The 25,394-nt window shown below is 41.2% G+C and overlaps 1 protein-coding gene across 2 annotated transcripts in view; it reads left to right on the top strand.

Moving 5' to 3' along the window:
- Positions 1–25,394, top strand: part of ARFGEF2 (ADP ribosylation factor guanine nucleotide exchange factor 2) — a 100,879-nt gene that overhangs the window by 53,103 nt on the left and 22,382 nt on the right. For both annotated transcript variants that reach the window (XM_061209714.1, XM_061209715.1), the window contains exons 17-27: positions 2,009–2,093; positions 2,197–2,368; positions 3,346–3,497; positions 4,566–4,694; positions 5,736–5,894; positions 9,377–9,524; positions 10,664–10,763; positions 12,645–12,685; positions 12,788–12,957; positions 15,529–15,680; positions 23,537–23,709. In XM_061209714.1, coding sequence (XP_061065697.1) covers positions 2,009–2,093; positions 2,197–2,368; positions 3,346–3,497; positions 4,566–4,694; positions 5,736–5,894; positions 9,377–9,524; positions 10,664–10,763; positions 12,645–12,685; positions 12,788–12,957; positions 15,529–15,680; positions 23,537–23,709 — 1,481 coding nt within the window. The remainder of the gene's footprint in view (positions 1–2,008; positions 2,094–2,196; positions 2,369–3,345; positions 3,498–4,565; positions 4,695–5,735; positions 5,895–9,376; positions 9,525–10,663; positions 10,764–12,644; positions 12,686–12,787; positions 12,958–15,528; positions 15,681–23,536; positions 23,710–25,394) is intronic.

Below are 25,394 nucleotides of genomic sequence, written 5' to 3'. Positions count from 1 at the left end.
TGCGGAGCACAGGCTCCAGAAGCGCAGGCTCAGTAATTGTGGCTCACGGGCCCAGCTGCTCCGCGGCACGTGGGATCTTCCCAGACCAGGGCTCGAACCCGTGTCCCCTGCATTGGCAGGCAGACTCTCAACCACTGCGCCACCAGGGAAGCCCGCCAAAGCGATCTTGAGAACGAAAAATGGAGCTGGAGGAATCAGGCTCCCTGACTTCAGACTATATGACAAAGCTACAGTAATCAAGACAGTTTGGTACTGGCACAAAAACAGAAACATAGATCAATGGAACAGGATAGAAAGCCCAGAGATAAACCCACGCACCTATGGTCACCTTATCTTTGATAAAGGAGGCAAGCATATACAGTGGAGAAAAAACAGCCTCTTCAATAAGTGGTGCTGGGAAAACTGGACAGGTACATGTAAAAGTATGAAATTAGAACACTCCCTGACACCATACACAAAAATAAACTCAAAATGGATTAAAGACCTAAATGTAAGGTCAGACACTATCAAACTCTTAGAGGAAAACATAGGCAGAACACTCTATGACATAAATCACAGCAAGATCCTTTTTGACCCACCTCCTAGAGAAATGGAAATAAAAACAAAAATAAACAAATGGGACCTAATGAAACTTAAAAGCTTTTGCACAGCAAAGGAAACCATAAACAAGATGAAAAGACAACCCTCAGAATGGGAGAAAATATTTGCAAATGAAGCAACTGACAAAGAATTAATCTCCAAGATTTACAAGCAGCTCATGCAGCTCAATAACAAAAAAACAAACAACCCAATCCGAAAATGGGCAGAAGACCTAAATAGACATTTCTCCAAAGAAGATATACAGATTGCCAACAAACACATGAAAGAATGCTCAACATTATTAATCATTAGAGAAATGCAAATCAAAACTACAATGAGATATCATCTCACACCGGTCAGAATGGCCATCATCAAAAAATCTAGAAACAATAAATGCTGGAGAGGGTGTGGAGAAAAGGGAACACTCCTGCACTGTTGGTGGGAATGTAAATTGATACAGCCACTATGGAGAACAGTATGGAGGTTCCTTAAAAAACTAAAAATAGAACTACCATACAACCCAGCAATCCCGCTACTGGGCATATACCCCGAGAAAACCATAATTCAAAAAGAGTCATGTACCAAAATGTTCATTGCAGCTCTATTTACAGTAGCCAGGACATGGAAGCAACCTAGGTGTCCATCATCGGATGAATGGATAAAGAAGATGTGGCACATATATACAATGCAATATTACTCAGCCATAAAAAGAAATGAAATGGAGGTATTTGTAGTGAGGTGGATGGAGTTAGAGTCTGTCATACAGAGTGAAGTAAGTCAGAAAGAGAAAAACAAATACAGTATGCTAACACATATATATGGAATCTAAGGAAAAAAAAAAAAGGTCATGAAGAACCTAGTGGCAAGACGGGAATAAAGACACAGACCTACTAGAGAATGGACTTGAGGATATGGGGAGGGGGAGGGGTAAGATGGGACAGGGTGAGAGAGTGACATTGACATATATACACTACCAAATGTACAATAGATAGCTAGTGGAAAGCAGCCGCATAGCACAGGGAGATCAGCTCGGTGCTTTGTGACCACCTAGAGGGGTGGGATAGGGAGGGTGGGAGGGAGGGAGACGCAAGAGGGAAGAGATATGGGAACATATGTATATGTATAACTGATTCACTTTGTTATAAAGCAGAAACTAACACACCATTGTAAAGCAATTATACTCCAATAAAGATGTTAAAAAAAAAAAATCGACTTGAAACTGCTTTATTCAAAGAAGTCTAAATCTGACACGTATTCTTAACTAGCTTTTTCTACACTCTGGATCATTAGTTATCATTCAGTGATGATGAAAGCATCCCAAAGAGCAGTTGGCCTGCTCTGAGAGAAGCACATCTCCTTGAGCACTGTACCCTTCCAACCTCGGCTCCGTGTATGTTCTCACATCTGGAATCTTTTTTTTTTTTTTCAGGCAGACTCTATTTGCTAGTGCTGACACTGCATATGTCCTAGCATATTCAATTATTATGCTAACTACAGACTTGCACAGCCCTCAGGTAAAATATTTTAATGATACATATACTATAGTGGCTAAATAAGGAGCTTTATTTGGGCCATTGGCTGTCTTCTAAATGGGTTCTTAATTTTTTTAAATTTCAGGTAAAAAATAAAATGACAAAAGAGCAGTATATTAAAATGAATCGGGGTATCAATGATAGCAAAGATTTGCCTGAAGAATATCTCTCAAGCATCTATGAAGAGATAGAAGGCAAGAAAATTGCGATGAAAGAAACAAAAGAACACACGATTGCAACCAAATCTACTAAGCAGAGTAAGGTCTAATGGCAAATTATTTCTATTAATTCCAATTTTCGAGTGTATCAGAATGCATGATTAAGTTCCGTGGTGATAGATTTAATTTGCATATCTAGCTATCTGAATAAGAAATGTGATTAAATTAGTTATTATGATTATGTTGGCACTTTCGTAATATCACTTATCTTCTTGCTAGATTTGTAATTAGTTAGTTACAAGAGGGAATTTAAAATAATCTGAGAGCTAAATTATTCCCCAAAGATGTTCCTTAAAACTCTGCTGCAATACCAGTGGTGATTGTGCCAACCTTGATTAGAATTCTCTGAGTTAACACCCCTGTGAAACTGTCAGTTTCTTTATTTGAGAGGCAGCAGTGTGTATGTTTAGAGCAGGGCTCCCCAACCCCCGGGCCACAGACTGGTAGCAGTCTGCAGCCTGTTAGGAACCGGGCCGCACAGCAGGAGGTGAGCGGCGGGCGAGCGAGTGAAGCTTCATCTGTATTTACAGCTGCTCCTCATTGCTCGCATTACCGCCTGAGCTCCGCCTCCTGTCAGCATTATGGTGAGTTGTATAATTATTTCATTATATATTACAATGTAATAATAATAAAGTGCACAATAAATGTAATGCGCTTGAGTCATCCGAAATCATCCCCTCCCCCCAGGTCCGTGGAAAAATTGTCTTCCACGAAACCCGTCCCTGGTGCCAAAAAGGTTGGGGGCCGCTGGTTTAGAGCACGGGCTCTAGAGCCATGCTGCCTGGATTCAAGTCCCAGGTCTACTGCTTATTAGTTGTGTGACCCTGGGCAAGTCACTTAATGTCTTTGTGCCTCATTTCCCATCAGTAAAATGGCAATAATACTTGTAACAGACTCGTGTAGTGGTCCTCATGAGCGTTTGTGAGTTAATTGTTGTAAATCTTTTGAAACAGAGCCTGGCACATAGCAAGCACTCAGTGAATGTTAGCTGCTATTATTCTCTTATTTCTTTGTAGGTGTCGCTAGTGAAAAGCAGCGACGGCTACTATACAATTTGGAGATGGAGCAAATGGCTAAAACAGCCAAAGCCCTGATGGAGGCTGTGAGCCACGCCAAAGCCCCGTTTACGAGTGCCACTCACCTGGACCACGTCCGGCCAATGTTCAAAGTGAGTATCCTGAGAAGTTAGGACACAGCTAAGCCTGATTCTAGAGCTGACCAGCCGGAAGCTCACCAGCGAGTTTATAATGGTGAAGAGATTGAGGGGAGGAAAAGGCCAAGCCTGGGTGTGTCTTTCTGGACAGCAAGTAAAGCAAGTCCTTCCTAGAAGCCCTGTGATGATGCTAGGGATACGTCAGCATGGGCTGTACCATCAGAACGTCTGGTTTAAACCCTGCTTTTGCCACTTTGTCGCTCTGTGACCATGGTGAGGTTATTCAGCCTCTCTCTGTTCATCGTCTGTGAAACGGAGACAAATACAGAGTGCTACAGGGCTGCTGGGGGGATTGAATGAATTAATAATTACTCAGGCATAAGAGACAGTTTTATTGTGACATCTCATCTCAGTGGCCTCAGGGTTAGTTTATCAGATGAAATTAGGTAGAAGTAAAAGACAATATCCTAAGGTCTCTGTTTTTTAAATGTCTAGAAAAGGTACACTTTCTAAATACATAGCACTCATGTTTTTCTCTAAGATGTTTTTATAGTAACTGTTAATATCCTGTTGATCAATTCTAGATCTTTGTGAGCTTTTATTTTCAGGGAATTCACAAGAAACTTGGAGGAAAAGTAAAGTCTAAATAATTTGAATTAGGAACCTTTCAATAAACAAAGTTTATAGAACACAAGTTGCTTATAGATTTCACCTTGCATGCCGGCCTCTGATTAGTGATGGATGCCTGCTGCACTGTGTAAAGGATTCTCGAGCCCTGATTAGACTCAGCAGGGAGTGGGATCTCTGACTGATCAGTGATGTCTGCCACGAGCACAGATAGGTATGGTGGTGGCACACTAGCCGCATGTTTGCCATCCTTCCTTTAGAACTGTACGTTTAGTAAATGGCATATCTATAGTGACAGCTTTGACCACAGTTCAGGAGGAATTATTTTACTTTGTGAATGAATCAAAGTAGCAGTGAACTTGGCATCCTGGCTGTGCTCATAACTAACAGTGTGGCCTCTAAGTGCTCTTCCACACTGAGATTCTAGACGTTATTGAAACCTTCCTTCCTTGGTAGCTGGTGTGGACGCCACTGTTGGCAGCCTACAGCATCGGACTGCAGAACTGTGACGACACGGAAGTGGCCTCCCTGTGTTTGGAAGGCATCCGATGTGCAATCCGGATTGCCTGCATCTTTGGAATGCAGGTGGGTATAAGCACAGCTCCAGAGATACTGGTGGGCCATGTTCTTTCAGATTTGGCAAAATTTAGAAACTATCAGACATTTCCAATTAACCAAAAACATCTCAGCAAACTCTGTACTCATGCCCACCGAGAGGAAGCCCACAGATTTGTGCTGGCAACAGCCTCATTAGGGGAAAAAATTGGAGATTTGGACCAAAACATTCTTTGAAGGTAGGTGGGGTCCAAGCTACTTAACTGGATTTGACAGAACAGCCTTCCTGTCCATCTGGCTAACTGCCTGCCCTGCTGCTTAAAATATTGTTTTTCCTTTTAAAATCAGCTTATTATTTTAATTTCCCTTATTTCCAGGTCTTCTCTGGGGGAAATAAATAGTTCAATGCACAATGAATATGTCTGTAAATCTTTTGAATCTTGAAAAATTCAAATAAGCAAATAAGCAAAATACAATTCTCAAAATGTTAGGAAATCAGGAAGTTGTCAGTCCCATGTATCATTTTCTAAATCACTGAGAATTGGCACCCATTTATGTTGAAAAACTCAGTCTTCTGTTCCCATTTATCTTACAGTTAGACATTTTCTTTTGTCCCAAGACCCCGGGCTTTGACATCAGACAATCTGGGTTTCAAACCTCAGCTCCGCTGCTTCTCTAGCATTGGTCTAGCTAACTTCCCCCTAAGACACCCTTTATTTCCTCATTTGTAAACTTGAGAAAACAGACCTACCTTGCAGGATTGTTGTAGAAATTAGCATTTATGTGACAACCTTAGCATTCGGCAGATTCCTCCCCTACTCCCTCCGAAGGGAATGGAACGTGAACATCAGTCTGAGGTCAGCTGCAAGGGAGAGACTAGTTCTCAAACATGAGATGGGCTGTTCAGGTAGCGGGAGGATAGCAGCGTGGAGTAACTGGTGTGTTCATGTACGTGAAGCCTGTCGACCTGCGTACAGGAGGCGGCAGAGGATCCAGTGCTCAGTCCCTTCAGTGTGAAAACGGTCTTGCTCAGGGCGGGATCTCAGCGTTCCCTCTCGGCTTCCCTTACAGCTGGAACGAGATGCCTACGTTCAGGCCCTTGCGCGCTTCTCCCTGCTGACGGCCAGCTCCAGCATCACAGAGATGAAGCAGAAGAACATCGACACCATAAAGACGCTCATCACGGTGGCTCACACGGACGGCAACTACCTCGGGAATTCCTGGCACGAGGTGTGTGTTTCTTTGAAAGCCTGGTGGTTGCCTTTTCTTAGTGAGGATGAGTCCCAGCTTTCCTTTGATTCAGAGCCAGTCTCTCTTTGGTCGATTCCATTTTTCTTGAAGTCAAGCCTAACTTTAACTGGGTTTTGTCTCATTCCTCAAATACATCATGTATCAGAAAAGTCAGACTCCCTGGGGCATGGTGGGTGAAATGCCTCAGATGTGCCACCTCACAAGGTGCTCCTGTCCCCGGTGGCCAGTGTCCACACGGAGAGCACTTCTGTTGTGGCAGCTTTCTTCCCACTTTTCCCAAGTCCTTATGTACCTCCTGAGAGCTCTTACCACCAGGGAGTAGATGTAAGACAAAGCCAAGGAGCCCGATTTCTCCTAAGTGTATCAGAAAAGAGATGGTCAGCATCTACAATGAGCCATTAGGGAAATTGCCAGTGGTTTCACGTTTTTATTTAACTAAACCATGTTCTAAGAGTTTCACATAAGGATATAATTATCCATGTGCACAAACAGGTGTTTGAAAGGTTGTTCATCGAAATTTTAGTTATTCAAGGGAAAAATTAAGTTAGAAACAGCCTAGATGTCCCAACAATGAGAGATTGCTCTTTTTTTAAAAAAGTGTGCTGCACCACTCCTTAGAATTCTGTGTGGCCATTTAAAATGATGTTGCTGAGGGACTTCCCCGGCGGCCCAGTGGTTAAGACTGTGCCTTCCAATGCAGGGGGTGCAGCTTCGATCCCTGGTCAGGGAGCTAAGATCCCACATGCCTTGTGGCCAAAAATCCAGAACATAAAACAGAAGCAATATTGTAACAAATTCAGTAAAGACTTTAAAAATGATCCACATCAAAAAAAATCTTAAATAAATAAAACCAAACCAAACAAAATAAAATAACGTTGCTGAAGGGAGAGACAGCCGGACATGACATGCTCCCTGATGGAAGCACACAATACCTCCTAAGAAATATTTTTGCCCAAAACTCCAACCTGAGTCAATTCAAGCCTCCACTGTCAGTTTAAAGGAAATGTAGGGGACAGAGGAGCACAGTAAATGGTATCATGAGAATGCAGCGTGCAAACTCTAGGATATGACAGAGCCTCAGAGCCAGTGACCAGGTTCTTCAACAAATACATTGCATGGAAAATAGTAGATGGTTGGGGGCGAGGCGGGGGCGGGCCTGTGGATTAAAAGAGACTTCAGAGAAAAAGGTAAAGATGTTATTAAACACTGTCTAACACTGTGGGAAGGTGATCACAGTATATTAAATTAACAAATCGTTATAAACATTGTGAGGCTTCGTCCCTCGTGCCAAACGTACACAGAAAATGGATTTGAAAAGATAAACAGGAATGTTAACATCCTATCTGTGTGATAGCATTATAGAGGCGATTTATTTTCTTTTTTTCCTGAAGTTTTCTAATTTCTCTACTGTCTGTACGTATTACTTTTTGTTTTAGAGAGAAAACTGAAAGAGTAGAGGTGAGGGCATGGAGAGTGGTGGGGACTGTGATGACCTAGAAAGAAAATTGCTATCAGCCTCCTCCTGCCATGGGGGTCATGTGGTTCAGGGGGAAGGCCTAGAGCCAGACGGCTGGCATCCAGTCTGGGTATCACCCTTTTCCTGCCTGTATGACATGGCAAGTTGCTTAGTCTTTGAGCCTCATCCTCCTCTTCTCTACAACCTTCATAGGGTTGTTCTGAGAAAAAAAGGGGGTTAACATGTGGAAAAGGGCTTACAACTGCATTTGGCAAGTAGTAAGAACTCAGTAGGTATTAGCGGTCATGGTCATCATGATCATCATCATCATGGCACATACCTCAGTCCCTTTTCACCGAATGTTTCCTTTCTCTGTCACCACTCTGGAGTATTCCATATTAGAAAAGATGGGGGGGGGCAGTGGTGTTGTTTTGAGTTGTGTGCTTTTTTAAGAAATAATTTCCTGTTTTCTGAGGAGTCGTGATACCTAGTGAATCAATAAATAGCTGCTTTCTCTCCTAGAACTTTCTTTTTTCTTTAACCTGAGAGATATGGTGAAGGTGGGGTTCCTGCCAGTTGCCAAGTATATAGCAGCATCTGGAAATGTTAAAAATGAATCAACCACCTATTCGATATGCAGAAACCTTCTTGAGAAATCAGGTTGGAATCAGTAAGTCCTCGGCCACAAGTGTTATTGACATACTTGAGATTCCAGCTTCTGGAAAAGGGAGGACACTAGCAGTTTACTAGTAATAATTTAACAGTATCATGCCATGTGGAACAGTCAGGCGTTGGCTCTCTCTGGCCGAATTAAGTACCTTTCTCAGTCAAGGGGAAGGCAGTTTATAAGTGAAAATACTCAGCAGTGCTCAGTGGTATAGTGGAGTCCCATACTCTGGGATTGGATTGTAAGGTCACCATGAAAAGCAAAACTCAGCTTTAGTCAGAAGTCCCCATGGAAATTCCTTAGGAAGGGTTTACCTGGAGGTCTACATGCCGTCATCCCTCAGTAAGTTTTAAGCAGCCAGTTTTTGCTCCAGTAGAAGTTGAAACCAATCTCTATTTCTCCGGGTAAGCTCCAGGTGAGAGACAGCCCGTGCGAAGGGACGCGTTGTCAAGCACCTGAACCACCCCATAGGGCTGGGAGATAGTCTTTTCTCCTACTGCACACCATTCCAGGGCACATTCTCATCTATTTGATTAACCAAATAATAATCACCAACTATTTTAAGCGCTGGGGATTCAGCAGTGAATAAGACAGAGTTAATGCCCTGTTGGCTCTTAAGACAGAGAACAAACAAATACCTGGCATAATGCCAAAAAGTAGTAAGTGCTAAGGAAAAAAAATATGCGTGGCCAGGGGAGGGTGTGTGATCTCAGGGCGGTCGAGGGAGGTCTGTCTGAGGAACACATGTCTGAGCTGGGAATCTAAGGGGTGAGCCATGGGGAGGAGCATAAGGAACACGTTCAAGCATAAGGAACAGCGAGTGCAAAGGCTCTGGGGTAGGACTAGACGTGTCGAGGTAAAGGAGCAGCAGGGAGGCTGGGGAGGCTAGTGTGTTGTATATCTGAGGGGTCGAGTGGAAGGGAGATGGGGGGTGGCTGAGTCAGACTAGATGGTGCACTTACTGAGTGGCATGGTGGATGAAATCCCCTGCTCCAATCAAATGCTTTTTCTTTCTTTATTGAGCACTTATTAAATTTGCATAACTAAACATCTGTGTAGCATAACTCTACTGTACCAGTTATTCTTTTGCTCGTTTTCTCTTTCCCTTTTTAATAGTTAAAAAAAAAAAAAAAAAAAAATAGTGAAGTCTGTTTTCCAGACCCACACTCAGAGGGTTGCCTAGCTGGAACTAGGGAAGCCAGTCTGACACCCTCAGATCTTATTCTCACCTGAAAAGCTGCTTGTTTCAGAGAACTCTCTAATGGCTAATTTAAGATGATAGTGCCCTTTTCAGCCAATGAAATGGGAACTCATCTCTTCACACCTTCTTTGCATCAGATCTTGAAATGCATCAGCCAGCTGGAGCTCGCTCAGCTGATAGGAACCGGTGTGAAGACGCGCTACCTGTCTGGGTCCGGGCGTGAAAGAGAAGGGAGCCTGAAGGGCCACACGTTGTCAGGAGAAGAGTTCATGGGCCTTGGCCTCGGTAAGAGACCAGGCCCCCCAGCCAGCCGTCACGGACTCACCAGTTAACTGGCATGAAACCCTTCTTGTCTCATCAGGACTGTCCCATAGATCGTCTCTTCCTTACGTGTCAGCTGACAGTATGTTTGTTGATGGAAGCGGAAGTGCTGCCTCAGCTCTCTAAATTGTGATTAAACTGTCGAGTAAATGCCTATTTTATCAGCATCAGCAGGGTGCATTACTTTTCTTTCTATACATATAAGTATGTTGGAGGGAAAGCCATCTGGTTTTCGAGGAGTGGGTGTGTGTATCTCTAGATTTTCAAAGGTAGATTCAACCTCTCTTCCATGTTCATCTTTTGTTAACTGATGTTCTTATCAAAGTAGAATTATTTCTGGCGATACAGTGAACTGAGAGACTCTCTTGTCCGTGATATAACAATAATAATAGTAAAAAGGGTAAACAAACGTGCCAGGCCACATTCTAAGCACTCAGTTTATATATTTTAATTCATTTAAACCTTGTAACAACTCAGCGAAATTGGGGCTGTTATCATCCCCATTTTGTAAATGAGGAAAGTGAGGTACAGAGGGTGAAGTGACTTGAACAAGGTGAACATTATGAGGAAGTGGCAGAGGTAAGTTTCAAACCCAGGCCATTTGATGCAGAGAGCAGGCTTCCTAGGTCCCACATACAGTAGTACAGTATAAAAGCACAGACTCTGAAAATGGGGGAGGGGTAATAGCACCTACTTCTTGGGGTGTATATGAGGGTGACTGGAGTGAAATCCTAGAGAGCTCTCCAGACCTTCTGCATGTGGAAACCATTACGTGTTCTAGGAGCTCTGAGTTAGTATTGATCAATTTGAATTTGTTTTCCTAAAAAGAGACATTTAATACTGTAAAAATGTAAAAGACGCTTAAGAAAGGGAGATGAATGGTACAAGCCAGGGAGCCTCTAATAAGAATGTATTCTGAATGCCAAATGCCAAAACCTGAGTTTAATTTTATTCTGTCATCATTGGGGGGTTGTTTGTTTGTTTTGCCTGCAAACCATTCTCACTTATGTTTCGTGTCTGTGCATATTGGATATCACAGGATACTTTATTCTAAATACTTCACTGTTTTGGAAACACCGTTGATTTTGTGCATTGTGTTTCAGGTAATTTGGTGAGTGGTGGAGTGGACAAAAGACAGATGGCCAGCTTCCAGGAATCGGTCGGTGAGACCAGCTCACAGAGTGTGGTCGTAGCTGTAGACAGGTAATGATTTTCTTCTCCAGTGAAGCTGGACTACCCAGTGGCTTGGCATCTTCTGTATATTTACTGGGTATGAATGATCACTAATTTGTTTGACTGTTGTAAGTGTTGTCAGTTCTAGATTACTCAAACTAGGAAAGATTAAAAGTGGCACACATGATCCGCAACTACTAATTACATTCGTTTGGATTTTGATCTTGAATTGTATCATAACCTTTTTTAAAATTATAACTGTGACCAAATTATGTCAAAAACAAGAGTTTTTCCTTGTGCTAGTGTTTTAAATCACCTTGTTTCCTTAGTGTAGAAATTACTTTTTAAAAAATATCAAGAAGAGTTTCGGATTTAAAGCCTACCCATGAGTGAGAGTTGGCCAAGTTGACATTTCCATTTCTTTTTCCTCAAAACCTTCCCACTGTTTCTGTTCACTTAAAACTTGACCTAAACATCCAGAAGAAATACAGGTATTCCCATTTGAAGATATTCATTATATATGAGGGCTTAAAATAGGAGTTTTCTTAAAATCAACAAACCTCTGAAAATTATCGTTGATTAATCATGTACATTAAATATAGATAATTTTGAAATGATAGCAGTATAGAATTTATGACATAATTTGTATTGCTCTCAGAACAATTTTCCTAGTATTTTAAATTCTTCATCAGCATATTTTGATCACCTCGCTCTTGTTGCTTTTCTGCTTCTCTCCAACAGAGTTATTGTCTGTAATGTACTTTTGATGAGTTTTCCCTACTTTTCCCCTTAGGTTTAGGCTAATACAATAAAATGTTTGTTGTACCATTAACCGCACATTTCTTTCCTGTTTTTCTGCCTTAGCCGGATAGTGTGCAATAGTAACTTGCCTAGCACCTTTTTGTGTGCTGTTACATTGTTTTAAGTTGAGCTATAATTCATACACCATAAGATTTACTTTTTTTAAAATGTACAACAGTTCAGTGGTTTTTAGTATATTCAGAGTTGTGCAACCATCACCGCTATCTAATTTCAGAGCATTTTCATCACCCCCATAACGAAGCCCTGCATTTATTGCAGTCGCTCCCCATTTCCTCTCCCGCCGTTCCTGTAACCACTGATATACTTTCTGCTTGTGTAGGTTTGCCGATTCTGGACATTGTTGAATTGTCTATTTCTCCTGTTTAATTCTGTGTTTTTTGCCTCATAATTTTGGGGCTCTGTTGTTAGATGCATATATGTTTATAATTGTTAGGTTTTCTTGACAGATTAAACTTTTTATCATTATAAAATGTTCTTTGTCTTTAGTAATGATTTTAGTCTTAAGTCTACATTGTCTGATATCAGTGCAGCTACTCTTGTTCTCTTTTGGTTACTGTTTGCATGCTGTGTCTTCTTTCATACTTTTACTTTCAACCTATTTGTGTCTTTGAATCTAAAGTGAGATTGGCAGGATGGATTAAAATAAACATGATCCAACTCTGTGCTGTCTAAAGATTCAGCCATTCTTCTTGAAGGAACATTTTTACAAGCCTTTGGTAGTTTCCAGAGTTCAGGTCTGAAAAAGTTGATTTTGTTAAATTTTTGCCAGTTTTCTTGGTTGCTCTTATGGAGGAGCAGCTTTTTAAAGGTCCTCAGTCTGCCATTCCCACTGTCGTGACATTCCATGCTATCATATCTTGACTCTCCCCCATCCTTTTGATGTGTCACTTTCTCTTCCTATCAGTATAAGCATTTCAGCTCTCAACTCAGCTCACTGACCAGTTCTATTCCTCTGATGCCTCATTGTTTATGTTAGTGGAAGTGCCAGACCTGAAATGTTTCCTTTCTGTCTTTTCTGAGTGTTTGAAATTGAAGCTGCAGCTTCCAAGTCTAATTTTTATTTTATTATGTCTGGAATTTTCTTCCTAGAATTTTTACTGGCTCTACCAGACTGGATGGAAATGCAATAGGTATGTATTTGACTCACCTGTGACAACTACAGAAGCCTCCTATCATAACTGTCTGACCATTACTAACGAGGCCTCGCATGTGTTGTTGGGTCTGGCCTGTAGTTGACTTTGTCCGCTGGCTGTGTGCCGTGTCCATGGATGAGCTGGCTTCCCCCCACCACCCCCGCATGTTCAGCTTGCAGAAGATTGTGGAGATATCTTACTACAACATGAATCGGATCCGACTACAGTGGTCCCGAATATGGCATGTGATTGGAGATCACTTCAATAAGGTAACTCTTCAAATTCAAAAGCCCCACTCCATCAATGTCCAAAAAGAAGGCAGGCAACTAACTTCAAAACAGAAGTGACTGAGTGTGTAGGTGCGTATAATTCACTTTCCCTGTGGAGTGGAGAACAGCTCGTAGCATACCTACATATTGATAGAGCTCATGGAGAATGAATTAAAAATCCATTTGTATCTAAAATACTTTAATATCCCATATATAGGAGGCAGGCTCACACCACAAAAATCATTATAGTCACTGGACAGACATTGGTGTTTGAAAGCATTGCAAAATCCTGAAGCACCTTCTGAATGCCCAAAAATTAAGTTATGTTCTATATATCAATAGTTTCACTCTAAATGTCACTACTTCTTGTATTCTGGCTTCCTTTGCCACCACTCTTCTAAAACCTTTGTTGAGGAAACTAACATTTATTTAAATCAGAAACAAGCCAGAGACTTCTGTGTTCTAAAACTGAAAACTATGGAGAGAAAACCAGATTTTTCTCCACTCGAGGTTTCGTTATATACACATAGGCACGTGCACATGTAAATTGAACAAATGAAATTAGAATATATTTTATGTATATGAATGTCTGTATCTGTAATGTCATTTGCTTTTTAGGGGAAAACTAATAGCTTAACAACACTGTTTGCTACCAAAACACATTTCATGATTTCAAAAAAATTTTCTCGGGCCTGGACATAAAGAGTTGTAATAGAGATGCTTAAAATTAGTGTTAATAAAAGACAGTTTATCCAAAAGAGAATTGCCCTCTCTACATTGAATAGGAGAAAATCATAAGAAGAAGTAATCTGTCATTGGGATATAGAACAAGCAGTAGAGCGCTGGTAAATGATTTGTAGCGTCTGCTGATTTCTGTGGTGTAAACACCACCCCATGATCGATGGAAGGTTAGCAGTGTGATGTCACTAAATGTGAACTGGGAAGAGTTGGGTACTGTTGGCTTTTCTGGGCAGCTGGGGAACCCCACTGAAATGAGGCATTGTCACATGTAGTCTTGCTTCTAACTTGGTCCATCAGCTAATCAGAGTTCTTTGTTTACTTTGCTTCCTTATCAGCTCTAAGTAAGGTACCTCTCAGCACACCGTCTGTTTAACAAACTGTCCGAGTGCCTTGTACCAGGTAGTAGACAGATGAGGTCCCTGCCCTCCTGGAGCTCACTTGGATTTTATGATGAAATAACTGATGGTAAAGGGTCAGGCAGTGCAGTGTGTCAGGCCTCTCCAGAGGTGACCTTTCTGAACCCTCAGTGAGGAGGTGGCCGTGAGAGCCTGCAGATGCCCCAGAGCAACTGTTGAGTGAGTGGTAACACTGTCATCTAAAGTAATCAGTCAGCTCAGCAACCAGCTTTCCCACTATTCTGGGTAAATAAATTCTTAGTGGACATCACCGATATGAACTTGTTTGAGAGAAAAAATGTGAACCATTACCATGACTGCACCTTGTATTCTTGTCCAAGCCTATGACAAGCTTCGGATCTAGGCTGGCGGGTAGTAATTAGACATGTCGTGGTTGTCAACCTCATTACAAATGTCCATTCCGTCTCATCAGTGCTGTTAAGCACAAAGTTGTGGAAAACTCAGTTGCTCACTCTAGGGCTCATCGTTCTTTCCACCACCTCAGAAGGATGTTCCGCTTCCCCCTGGGAGCCGGAGCACATGAAAATCCTGTGGGTTTGAAGAAGTAAGTGGCCGAGTAGAGCTCTCAGGATTCTAGGACAGTCATTGGGACAGTCACATGTTTCTCTTCTTCTAAACTAGGGCACAAATATGTCCTGGGGTGTGCAAAGCTGCATAGTAAGCGTGGTGTGCATTCCTGAAGCAGCCAGGGATTTTTAGCTGGGGAATAATATTATTATTAGTCTCTAATTACATCAACATTACACGAACACTTAAAAAAATTACAGCTAAAAACACCTTTGACCGTCAGCACCCCTCAACCAGACCCTCCCCAAAGCTAATTATTTTTTATCCATTCAGTATACAGGCCGACCTCAGAGATATGGCGGGTTCAGTTCCAGACCAAAGAAATAAAGCAAATATCGCAGTAAAGCAAGTCACGTGAAATTTTTGGTTTCCCAGTGCATAAAAAAGTTATGTTTACACCATACTGTAGTCTATTAAGTGTGCAACAACCAAAAAAATGTACATACCTTAATTTTAAAATAGTTTATTGCTAAAAAACATGAACCATCACCTGAGCCTTCAGTAGGTTGTAATCTTTTTGAAAATAGTAACATCAAAGAACACTGATCACAGATCACCATAGCAGATATAATAATAATGAAAACGTTTGAAATATCGCAAGAATTATCAAAATGTGACACGGAGACACAAAGTGAGCATATTTTGAAAGCATGTTAAATTAAATGTGTTTCATCATTAAACTTAAAACTGTCCAGCTCATGCCAAGAAATACCTTTTTCTTCCTCTTGAGGTGTGTTTTCCCAGAGCATTTGTTTTGAAGGCAGGCTGTCCATGTTTGAGGTCCAGAACCCCATATCCACAGTTGTTCCACTGTGCCTATTTCACCTCACCTCCTGTTCCTGCTCAGGTTGGCTGTAACCCCAATGAGGATGTGGCTATCTTTGCTGTTGACTCATTAAGGCAGCTCTCCATGAAGTTTCTTGAGAAGGGAGAATTAGCCAACTTCCGTTTCCAGAAAGATTTTCTGAGGCCCTTTGAGCATATCATGAAGAAAAACAGGTATGTACATTATTCTGGAAGACCCATAGTCAAATCCCTGCTGGGGGTCTAAAAAGGTCTCCTAACACTAACCACACGATTCGTTTTTTCTTCTCTTGTTTGGCGGAAGCAAATAAAATGAGCGGACTTTGATTCACACCTATTGTCTCTAAGTAAATCACAGTAAGATCTGTGTGTAACCTTTTCCAGAAGGGCAGATCATACAACTGCAGCTAGTAGAAGTACATCATGCGTCCTTACCGGGGAGCTGGGTGCTGAGGGAGTTAAGAGAAAGAGCCACTGCCAAAGCAGCCTCGCACAGGGTCAAGAACTGTGTGACCCAGATTGGTTCAAGGTGGCGGAGTAGAAGGACGTGCACTCACTCCCTCTTGCGAGAGCACTGGAATCACAACTAACTACTGAACAGTCATCGACAGGAAGACACTGGAACTCACCAAAAAAGATACCCCACATCCAAAGACAAAGGAGAAGCCACAATGAGACGGTAGGAGGGGCGCAATCACAATAAAATCAAATCCCATAACTGCTAGGTGGGTGACTCACAAACTGGAGAACACTTATACCACAGAAGTCCACCCACTGGAGTGAAGGTTCTGAGCCCCACGTCAGGCTTCCCAACCTGGGGGTCCGGCAACGGGAGGAGGAATTCCTAGAGAATCAGACTTTGAAGGCTAGCGGGATTTGATTGCAGGACTTCAACAGGACTGGGGGAAACAGAGACCCCACTCTTGGAGGGCACACACAAAGTACTGTGCGCATGAGGACCCAGGGGAAGGAGCAGTGACCCCATAGGAGACTGAACCACACCTACGTGCTGGTGTTGGAGGGTCTCCTGCAGAGGCGGGGGGGTGGCTGTGTCTCACCGTGAGGACAAGGACACTGGCAGCAGAAGCTCTGGGAAGTACTCCTTGGCGTGAGCCCTCCCAGAGTCCGCCATTAGCCCCACCAAAGAGCCCGGGTAGGCTCCAGTGTTGGGTTGCCTCAGGCCAAAGAACCAACAAGGAGGGAACCCAGCCTCCCCCATCAGCAGACAAGTGGATTAAAGTTTTACTGAGCTCTGCCCACCAGAGCAACAGCCAGCTCTACCTACCACCAGTCCCTTCCATCAGGAAGCTTGCACAAGCCTCTTAGATAGCCTCATCCAGCAGAGGGCAGACAGCAGAAACAAGAAGAACTACAATCCTGCAAACTGTGGAACAAAAACCACATTCACAGAAATATAGACAAGATGAAAAGGCAGAGGGCTATGTACCAGATGAAGGAACAAGAAGAAACCCCAGAAAAACAACTAAATGAAGTGAAGATAGGCAACCTTCCAGAAAAAGAATTCAGAAAAATGATAGTGAAGATGATCCAGGACCTCGGAAAAAGAATGGAGGCAAATATCGAGAAGAGGCAAGAAATGTTTAACAAAGACCTAGAAGAATTAAAGAACAAACAAACAGAGATGAACAACACAATAACTGAAATGAAAAATACACTAGAAGGAATCAATAGCAGACTAACTAAGGCAGAAGAACGGATAGGTGACCTGGAAGACAGAATGGTGGAATTCACTGCTGTGGAACAGAATAAAGAAAATAGAATGAAAAGAAATGAAGACAGCCTGAGAGACCTCCGGGACAACATTAAAGGCAACAACATTCACATTATAGGGGTCCCAGAAGGAGAAGAGAGAGAGAAAGGACCCGAGAAAATATTTGAAGACATTATAGTCGAAAACTTCCCTAACACAGAAAAGGAAATAGCCACCCAAGTCCAGGAAGCGCAGAGAGTCCCATACAGGATAAACCCAAGCAGAAACACACCGAGACACGTAGTAATCAAAATGGCAAAAATTAAAGACAAAGAAAAATTATTGAAAGCAGCAAGGGTAAAACGACCAATAACATACAAGGGAACTCCTATAAGGTTAACAGCTGATTGCTCAGCAGAAACTCTACAAGCCAGAAGGGAGTGGCATGACATATTTAAAGTGATGAAAGGGAAGAACCTACAACCAAGATCACTCTACCCGGCAAGGATCTCATTCAGATTCGATGGAGAAATCAAAAGCTTTACAGACAAAAGCTAAGAGAATTCAGCACCACCAAACCAGCTCTACAACAAATGCTAAAGGAACTTCTCTAAGTGGGAAACACAAGAGAAGAAACGGACCTACAAAAACAAACCCAAAACAATTAAGAAAATGGTCATAGGAACATACATATTGATAATTGCCTTAAACGTGAATGGATTAAGTGCTCCAACCAAAAGACACAGGCTTGCTGAATGAATACAAAAACAAGACCCATCTATATGCTGTCTACAAGAGACCCACTTCAGACCTAGGGACACATACAGACTGAAAGTCAGGGGATGGAAAAAGATATTCCATGCAAATGGAAATCAGAAGAAAGCTGGAGTAGCAGTACTCATATCAGGCAAAATGGACTTTAAAATAAAGAATGTTACAAGAGACAAGGAAGGACAGTACATAATGATCAACGGATCAATCCAAGAAGAAGATATAACAATTATATATGCACCCAACATAGGAGCACCTCAATACATAAGGCAACTGCTAACAGCTATAAAAGAGGAAATCGACAGTAACACAATAATAGTGGGGGATGTTAACACCTCACTTACACCAATGGACAGATCATTCAAACAGAAAATTAATAAGGAAACAGAAGCTTTAAATGACACAATAGACCAGGTAGATTTAATTGATATTTGTAGGACATTCCATCCAAAAACAGCAGGTTACACATTCTTCTCAAGTGCTCACAGAACATTCTCCAGGATAGATCATACCTTGGGTCACAAATCAAGGCTCAGTAAATTTAAGAAAATTGAAATCACATCAAGCATCTTTTCTGACCACAATGCTATGAGATTAGAAATGAATTACAGGGAAAAATACGTAAAAAACACAAACACCTGGATGCTAAACAATACATTACTAAATAACCAAGAGATCACTGAAGAAATCAAAGAGGAAATCAAAAAATACCTAGAGACAAATGACAATGAAAACACGACGATCCAAAACCTATGGGATGCAGCAAAAGCAGTTCTAAGAGGGAAGTTTATAGCTATACAAGCCTACCTCAAGAAACAAGAAAAATCTCAAGTAAACAATCTAACCTTACATCTAAAAGAACTAGAGAAAGAAGAACAAACAAAACCCAAAGTTAGCAGAAGGAAAGAAATCATAAAGATCAGAGCAGAAATAAGTGAAATAGGAACAAAGAAAACAATAGCAAAGATCAATAAAACTAAAAGCTGGTTCTTTGAGAAGATAAATAAAATTGATAAACCATTAGCCAGACTCATCAAGAAAAAGAGGGAGAGGACTCAAATCAATAAAATTAGAAATGAAAAAGGAGAAGTTACAACAGACACCGCAGAAATACAAAGCATGCTAAGAGACTACTACAAGCAACTCTATGCCAATAAAATGGACAACCTGGAAGAAATGGACAAATACTTAGAAAAGTATAACCTTCCAAGACTGAACCAGGAAGAAATAGAAAATACAAACAGACCAGTCACAAGTAATGAAATAGAAACTGTGATTAAAAATCTTCCAACAAACAAAAGTCCAGGACCAGATGGCTTCACAGGTGAATTCTATCAAACATTTAGAGAAGAGCTAACACCCATCCTTCTCAAACTCTTCCAAAAAATTGCAGAGGAAGGAACACTCCCAAACTCATTCTGTGAGGCCACCATCACCCTGATACCAAAACCAGACAAAGATAACTACAAAAAAAGAAAATTACAGACCACTATCACTAATGAATATAGTTGCAAAAATCCTCAAAATACTAGCAAACAGAATCCAACAACACATTAAAAGGATCATACACCATGATCAAGTGGGATTTATCCCAGGGATGCAGGGATTCTTCAGTGTATGCAAATCAATCAGTGTGATACACCATGTTAACAAATTGAAGAAGAAAAACCATATGATCATCTCAATAGATGGAGAAAAAGCTTTTGACAAAATTCAACACCCATTTATGATAAAAACTCTCCAGAAAGTGGGCACAGAGGGAACCTACCTCAACATAATAAAGGCCATATACAACAAACCCACAGCAAACATCTTTCTCAATGGTGAAAAACTGAAAGTATTTCCTCTAAGATCAGGAGCAAGACAAGGATGTCCACTCTCACCACTATTATTCAACATAGTTTTGGAAGTCCTAGCCACGGCAGAGAAGAAAAAGAAATAAAAGGAATACAGATTGGAAAAGAAGAAGTAAAACTGTCACTGTTTGCAGATGACATGATACTATACATAGAGAATCTTAAAGATGCCACCAGAAAACTACTAGAGCTAATCAATGAATTTGATAAAGTTGCAGGATACAAAATTAATGCACAGAAATCTCTTGCATTCCTATATACTAATGATGAAAAATCTGAAAGAGAAATTAGGGAAATGCTCCCATTTACCATTGCAACAAAAAGAATAAAACACCTAGGAATAAACCTACCTAGGGAGACAAAAGACCTCCATGCAGAAAACTGTAAGACACTGATGAAAGAAATTAAAAATGATACTAACAGATGGAGAAATATACCATGCTCTTGGATTGGAAGAATCAATACTGTGAAAATGACTATACTAACCAAAGCAATCTACAGATTCAATGCAATCCCTATCAAGTTACCAGTGGCATTTTTTACGGAACTATAACAAAAATCTTAAAATTTGTATGGCGACACAAAAGATCCCAAATAGCCAAAGCAGTCTTGAGGGAGAAAAACGGAGCTGGAGGAATCAGACTCCCTGACTTCAGACTATACTACAAAGCTACAGTAATCAAGACAATATGGTACTGGCACAAAAACAGAAAGATAGATCAATGGAACAGGATAGAAAGCCCAGAGATAAACCCACACACCTATGGTCAACTAATCTATGACACAGGAAGCAAGGATATACAGTGGAGAAAAGACAGTCTCTTCAATAAATGGTGCTGAGAAAACTGGACAGCTACATGTTAAAGAATGAAATTAGAACACTCCCTAACACCATACACAAGAATAAACTCAAAGTGGATTAGAGACCTAAATGTAAGACCGGACACTATAAAACTCTTAGAGGAAAACATAGGAAGAACACTCTTTGACATAAATCACAGCAAGGTCTTTTTTGATCCACCTCCTAGAGTAATGGAAATAAAAACAAAAATAAACAAGTGGGACCTAATGAAACTTAAAAGGTTTTGCAAAGCAAAGGAAACTACAAGCAAGATGAAAAGACAGCCCTCAGAATGGGAGAAAATATTTGCAAACGAATCAACGGACAAAGGATTAATCTCCAAAATATATAAACAGTTCATGCAGCTCAATATTAAAAAACAAACAACCCAATCCAAAAATGGGCAGAAGACCTAAATAGACATTTCTCCAAAGAAGACATACAGATGGCCAAGAAACACATGAAAAGCTGCTCAACATCACTAATTATTAGAGAAATGCAAATCAAAACTACAATGAGGTATCACCTCACACCAGTTAGAATGGGCATCATCAGAAAATCTGCAAACAACAAATGCTGGAGAGGGTGTGGAGAAAAGGAAACCCTCTCGCACTGTTGGTGGGAATATAAATTGATACACTATGGAGAACAGTATGGAGGTTCCTTAAAAAACTAAAAATAGAATTACCATATGACCCAGCAATCCCACTGTTGGGCAATATACCCAGAGAAAACCATAATTCAAAAAGACACATGCACCCCAATGTTCATTGCAGCACTATTTACAATAGCCAGGTCATGGAAGCAACCTCAATGCCCATCGACAAACGAATGGATAAAGATGTGGTATATATATACAACGGAATATTACTCAGTCATAAAAAGGAACGAAATTGGGTCATTTGTAGAGATGTGGATGGATCTAGAGACTGTCATACAGAGTGAAGTAAGTCAGAAAGAGAAAAATATCGTATATTAACGCATATATGTGGAACCTAGAAAAGTGGTACAGATGAACTGGTTTGCAGGGCAGAAATAGAGACACAGATGTAGAGAACAAATGTATGGACACCAAGGGGGGAAAGTGGTGGTGGTGGTGGGATGAATTGGGAGATTGGGATTGACATATATACACTAATATGTATAAAATAGATAACTAATAAGAACCTGCTGTATAAAAAAATAAATAAAATTCTAAAATTCAGTTAAAAAAAGAAAGTTTATAACATGAGAAATGCTTAGTCGCTTAGTGAAAAGAGCAGGTTATAGAATTGGGCAGTCAGTGTAATAATGAAGATTGTGATATAGTGTATCTCTCCATAAGAAATGCCATAGCATCATATAAAAGAATCTTTTTCTTTATGTTTTTTCCTACATTTTCTGAAACATTTATTGTCATCATTTATTACTTTTAACAGTCAGGCAAAAAACATTTTAATAAATATGTATATTTCTTGCCAACAAGTTGCTTTTTTTTCCCGGGAGAGAAAACTATGAATTCATTGGTATTATGTGTTAAAGTCACCTAGGTATGTAGTCAGTCCTCCATTATCTGCAGGTGGCAAATTTTCTTTGTGGACTTTCAGCTAATTTTTAACTTTCTCCTTGCCTTCTCTAAACAACCTTTCCTATTATCAGTTAGTATAGGTCCAGCAGACAAGCATGAATGTTATCCTAAGCCAGATGAAATTTGCAAGCCAAGTTTCTCCTCCTAAAACCACTCTAATGACTTTCAAAGCTAGTGTGATAGAAGCATTAGGTTTGTGTTGCCTTGCTTCTTGCTATTTGTGAGATAGTAGTGTTCACCCCATAATCATATATGTCTAAAAGACATATGTGCTAATCTGTTGTAAATATCCAGGTCATACCATGTTGAACCTTGCAGCTGCTTCAGAAAATGGACCATTTTTTCTGTCTTCATGTTTTGTTTTGTAATAATTAAATTTAAAATATTCATCTTAAGTTATATATGTATGCTCCCATCCAAGTGTATGTGTTTGCCATCCACAAATATCTCTGCCCAAAAACCTAAGAGGGTATGCATTAAGAATTTAGGAATCGTTATCTCTGGGTGGCAAAATTATGAGTATATTAGTCTAAATGTTTTGGGCCAGAAAAATTGACCAACAATGGCTTAAACCACAAGTCTATGTATTGTTTACTTAACAAGTCAGAAGCAGGCAGTCCCAACTTTGGTTCCATAGCCCAAATTGTAACCAAGGGCCCAGGTTCTTTCTGTCCCTTTGTTTGACCATAAACAGGTTGCTTTTCTTCCTTGAGCTTACTGTTTCATGATTGCTGGACAGAGACTTTAGCTCCAGGCATCATGCCGTGTTCACACTGGGAGCGATTAAGAGAGGCAGAGCCCACCATCAGAATGGGAACAAGAGGAAAAGGGGCAGAGCCTACCAAGTGTATTCCTTTTAAGACAAAAGCAGAACCTTCCTAGAAATCCCTCCCCTCCCACACCCATAGATTTTCTCTTACATCTGATTAGTTAGAACAGGTCATGTAGCTCCCCTAGCTGCAAGGGAGGCTGGGAGATTGAGGTCCTGGCACATGAGACAAGATTGTCATGTTGTCTTACATTATTTATGATCGGTTCCCTGAGGTCGGGCATGTTGCTGCCCAGATGAAATCAGACTTATTAAGGAGGTGGGAAGATGACTGCTGGGTAGGCAACTAACTGACATGTTGACTGTCTTACTATTTTTTCTTTTTGTTGTCTCTAATTTTTTTTTAATGAATGTGGATTACGACATGCTTTAAAAAATGTTTTTTTAAAGTGCTGCTTCTAAGCAATGAGCTGTATTCATTTATCTTCCCACTGTCCAAAGTACAGATGACATGGGCTGCCCCATTCTTTCCTCAGGTCTCCAACCATCCGGGACATGGTGATCCGCTGCATCGCCCAGATGGTGAACTCCCAGGCGGCCAACATCCGCTCCGGCTGGAAGAACATCTTCGCCGTGTTCCACCAGGCCGCCTCGGATCACGACGGGAACATCGTGGAGCTGGCCTTCCAGACCACAGGCCACATCGTCAGTAAGTGTCTCTGTTCCCTCCTGACTAATGTCCCACATGCAAGTCTAGAAGGGTGATCATTTCTTTCCCATCTATTTTACTCCCAAAAGGGGCTTCCTTGTTTAGCTACACTGTGACGTGCTAACATGCCAGGCGGTGTGCTGGGCTCTTGACATGTGCTCAACAACCGTAGGAAGGAAACGCAGTCGACCCTCATTATTTGCAGGTTCCACGTTTGTGAGTTCACCTACTTGCTAAAATTTATATGTAACCCCAAAACCAACATTCCTGGCCCTTTTGTGGTCATTTGCTGACACGTGCATGCACAGAGCAGCAAAATGCTTGTCACCCAAGGCACACATTCCCAGCTGAGGTTGAACAAGGCCTTTGTGTTTCAGCTCTCTTACTGTAAATAAACAGGTAGCCTTTCTGTGGTAAAAACTTACTGCCACGTTTTTGGCATCTTTGTCTTAGTTGGTGACTTTGCCATTTAAACCAGTCCATAGCCCAGTGCTGAAGTGCTGGCCGGTGTTCCTAAGGGAGACTGTGGTGTACTTTATGGAGAAAAATAACATGTTTTAGATTAGCTCCGTTCAGGCATGAGTTATAGAGCTGTTGGCCATGAGTGTAATGTTAATGAATCAACAAAATATATTAAATAAGTTAAACAGAAACACACGTAAAACAAGGTTGTGTGTTAGTAGGTTGATGAAAGTATTGTAACCAGAGCCTCGCAGGAACCTAACCCCTTTTTCCCCTAGGAGATGGTTCAGTATTTGCTAATTCATTGTTCACAGCGACTTTGTAGAACACAAGTACCATGAGTAACAAGAACTGACTACAGTCATCCCTTCATATCTGTGAGAGATTGGTTCCAGGACACACCTCGGGTACCAAAGGCCACAGATGCTCAAGTCCCTAAGATGAAATGGATATAATCTACACACATCCTCCTGTATACTTTAAATCACGTCTAGATTACTCATAAACACAACATAAGGCTATGTAAATAGTAGCTGGTGCACAGCAAATTCAAGCTTTGCTTTTTGGAACTTGCTGCAGTTTTTTTTTCCCGAATATTTTCGATCTGGGGTTGGTTGAACCCACTGATGTGGATACCATTATTTCCCCCTATTTTACTGAAGAGGAAAACAGGCACAGAAAAGTAAAGTAAGACGACTTGTCTGAGGTCATGCAGCTGGGAGGTGGTGGAAGATTGACACCTGGCAGTCCAGCCCGGAGCTGGTGCAGTGTCCCTCCACTCTGCACTGACCACAGGTCCCCGGTCCTGCCTGTCATCACGTCACAAGATGTTTACTTGTCTTGGTTTTTGTGGAAATTGTAAAGCAGTGGGTCAGCTTTGATTTTTTGAGGTCGTTTAACTTTTGGTAAACTTCTCGCCCCTCGTATTCTTCTCTTAGGTGGTATTTGTAGGGTTTTGAAAACCTTCAGTTTCTAAATTGCCTGTCACCTTTAGCTCACTGACTTTCTTTATCTCACTTTGTCTTCATAAGGCTCCAGTGAGGTAGCATGAGGTGTGGTCTTAGGGTGGAAACGGCTGGGGAATTAAGGGACATGCTCAGAATCACAGAACTGGGGCCAGAGCTTTGCTCAGTGCTCAGCTTCCGTCAGGCAGACTCTCTGGGCCAACCCCCCCCACACATCCATGTTTATATCTTATATGGTTACGCAAGCTCCATCCTAAA

The sequence above is a fragment of the Eubalaena glacialis genome, chromosome 13 (genome assembly GCF_028564815.1).
Source record: "Eubalaena glacialis isolate mEubGla1 chromosome 13, mEubGla1.1.hap2.+ XY, whole genome shotgun sequence".
Taxonomy (NCBI): domain Eukaryota; kingdom Metazoa; phylum Chordata; class Mammalia; order Artiodactyla; family Balaenidae; genus Eubalaena; species Eubalaena glacialis.
Note: the sequence above shows the minus strand (reverse complement) of the source record. Positions and strands in the feature narration are given on the sequence as shown.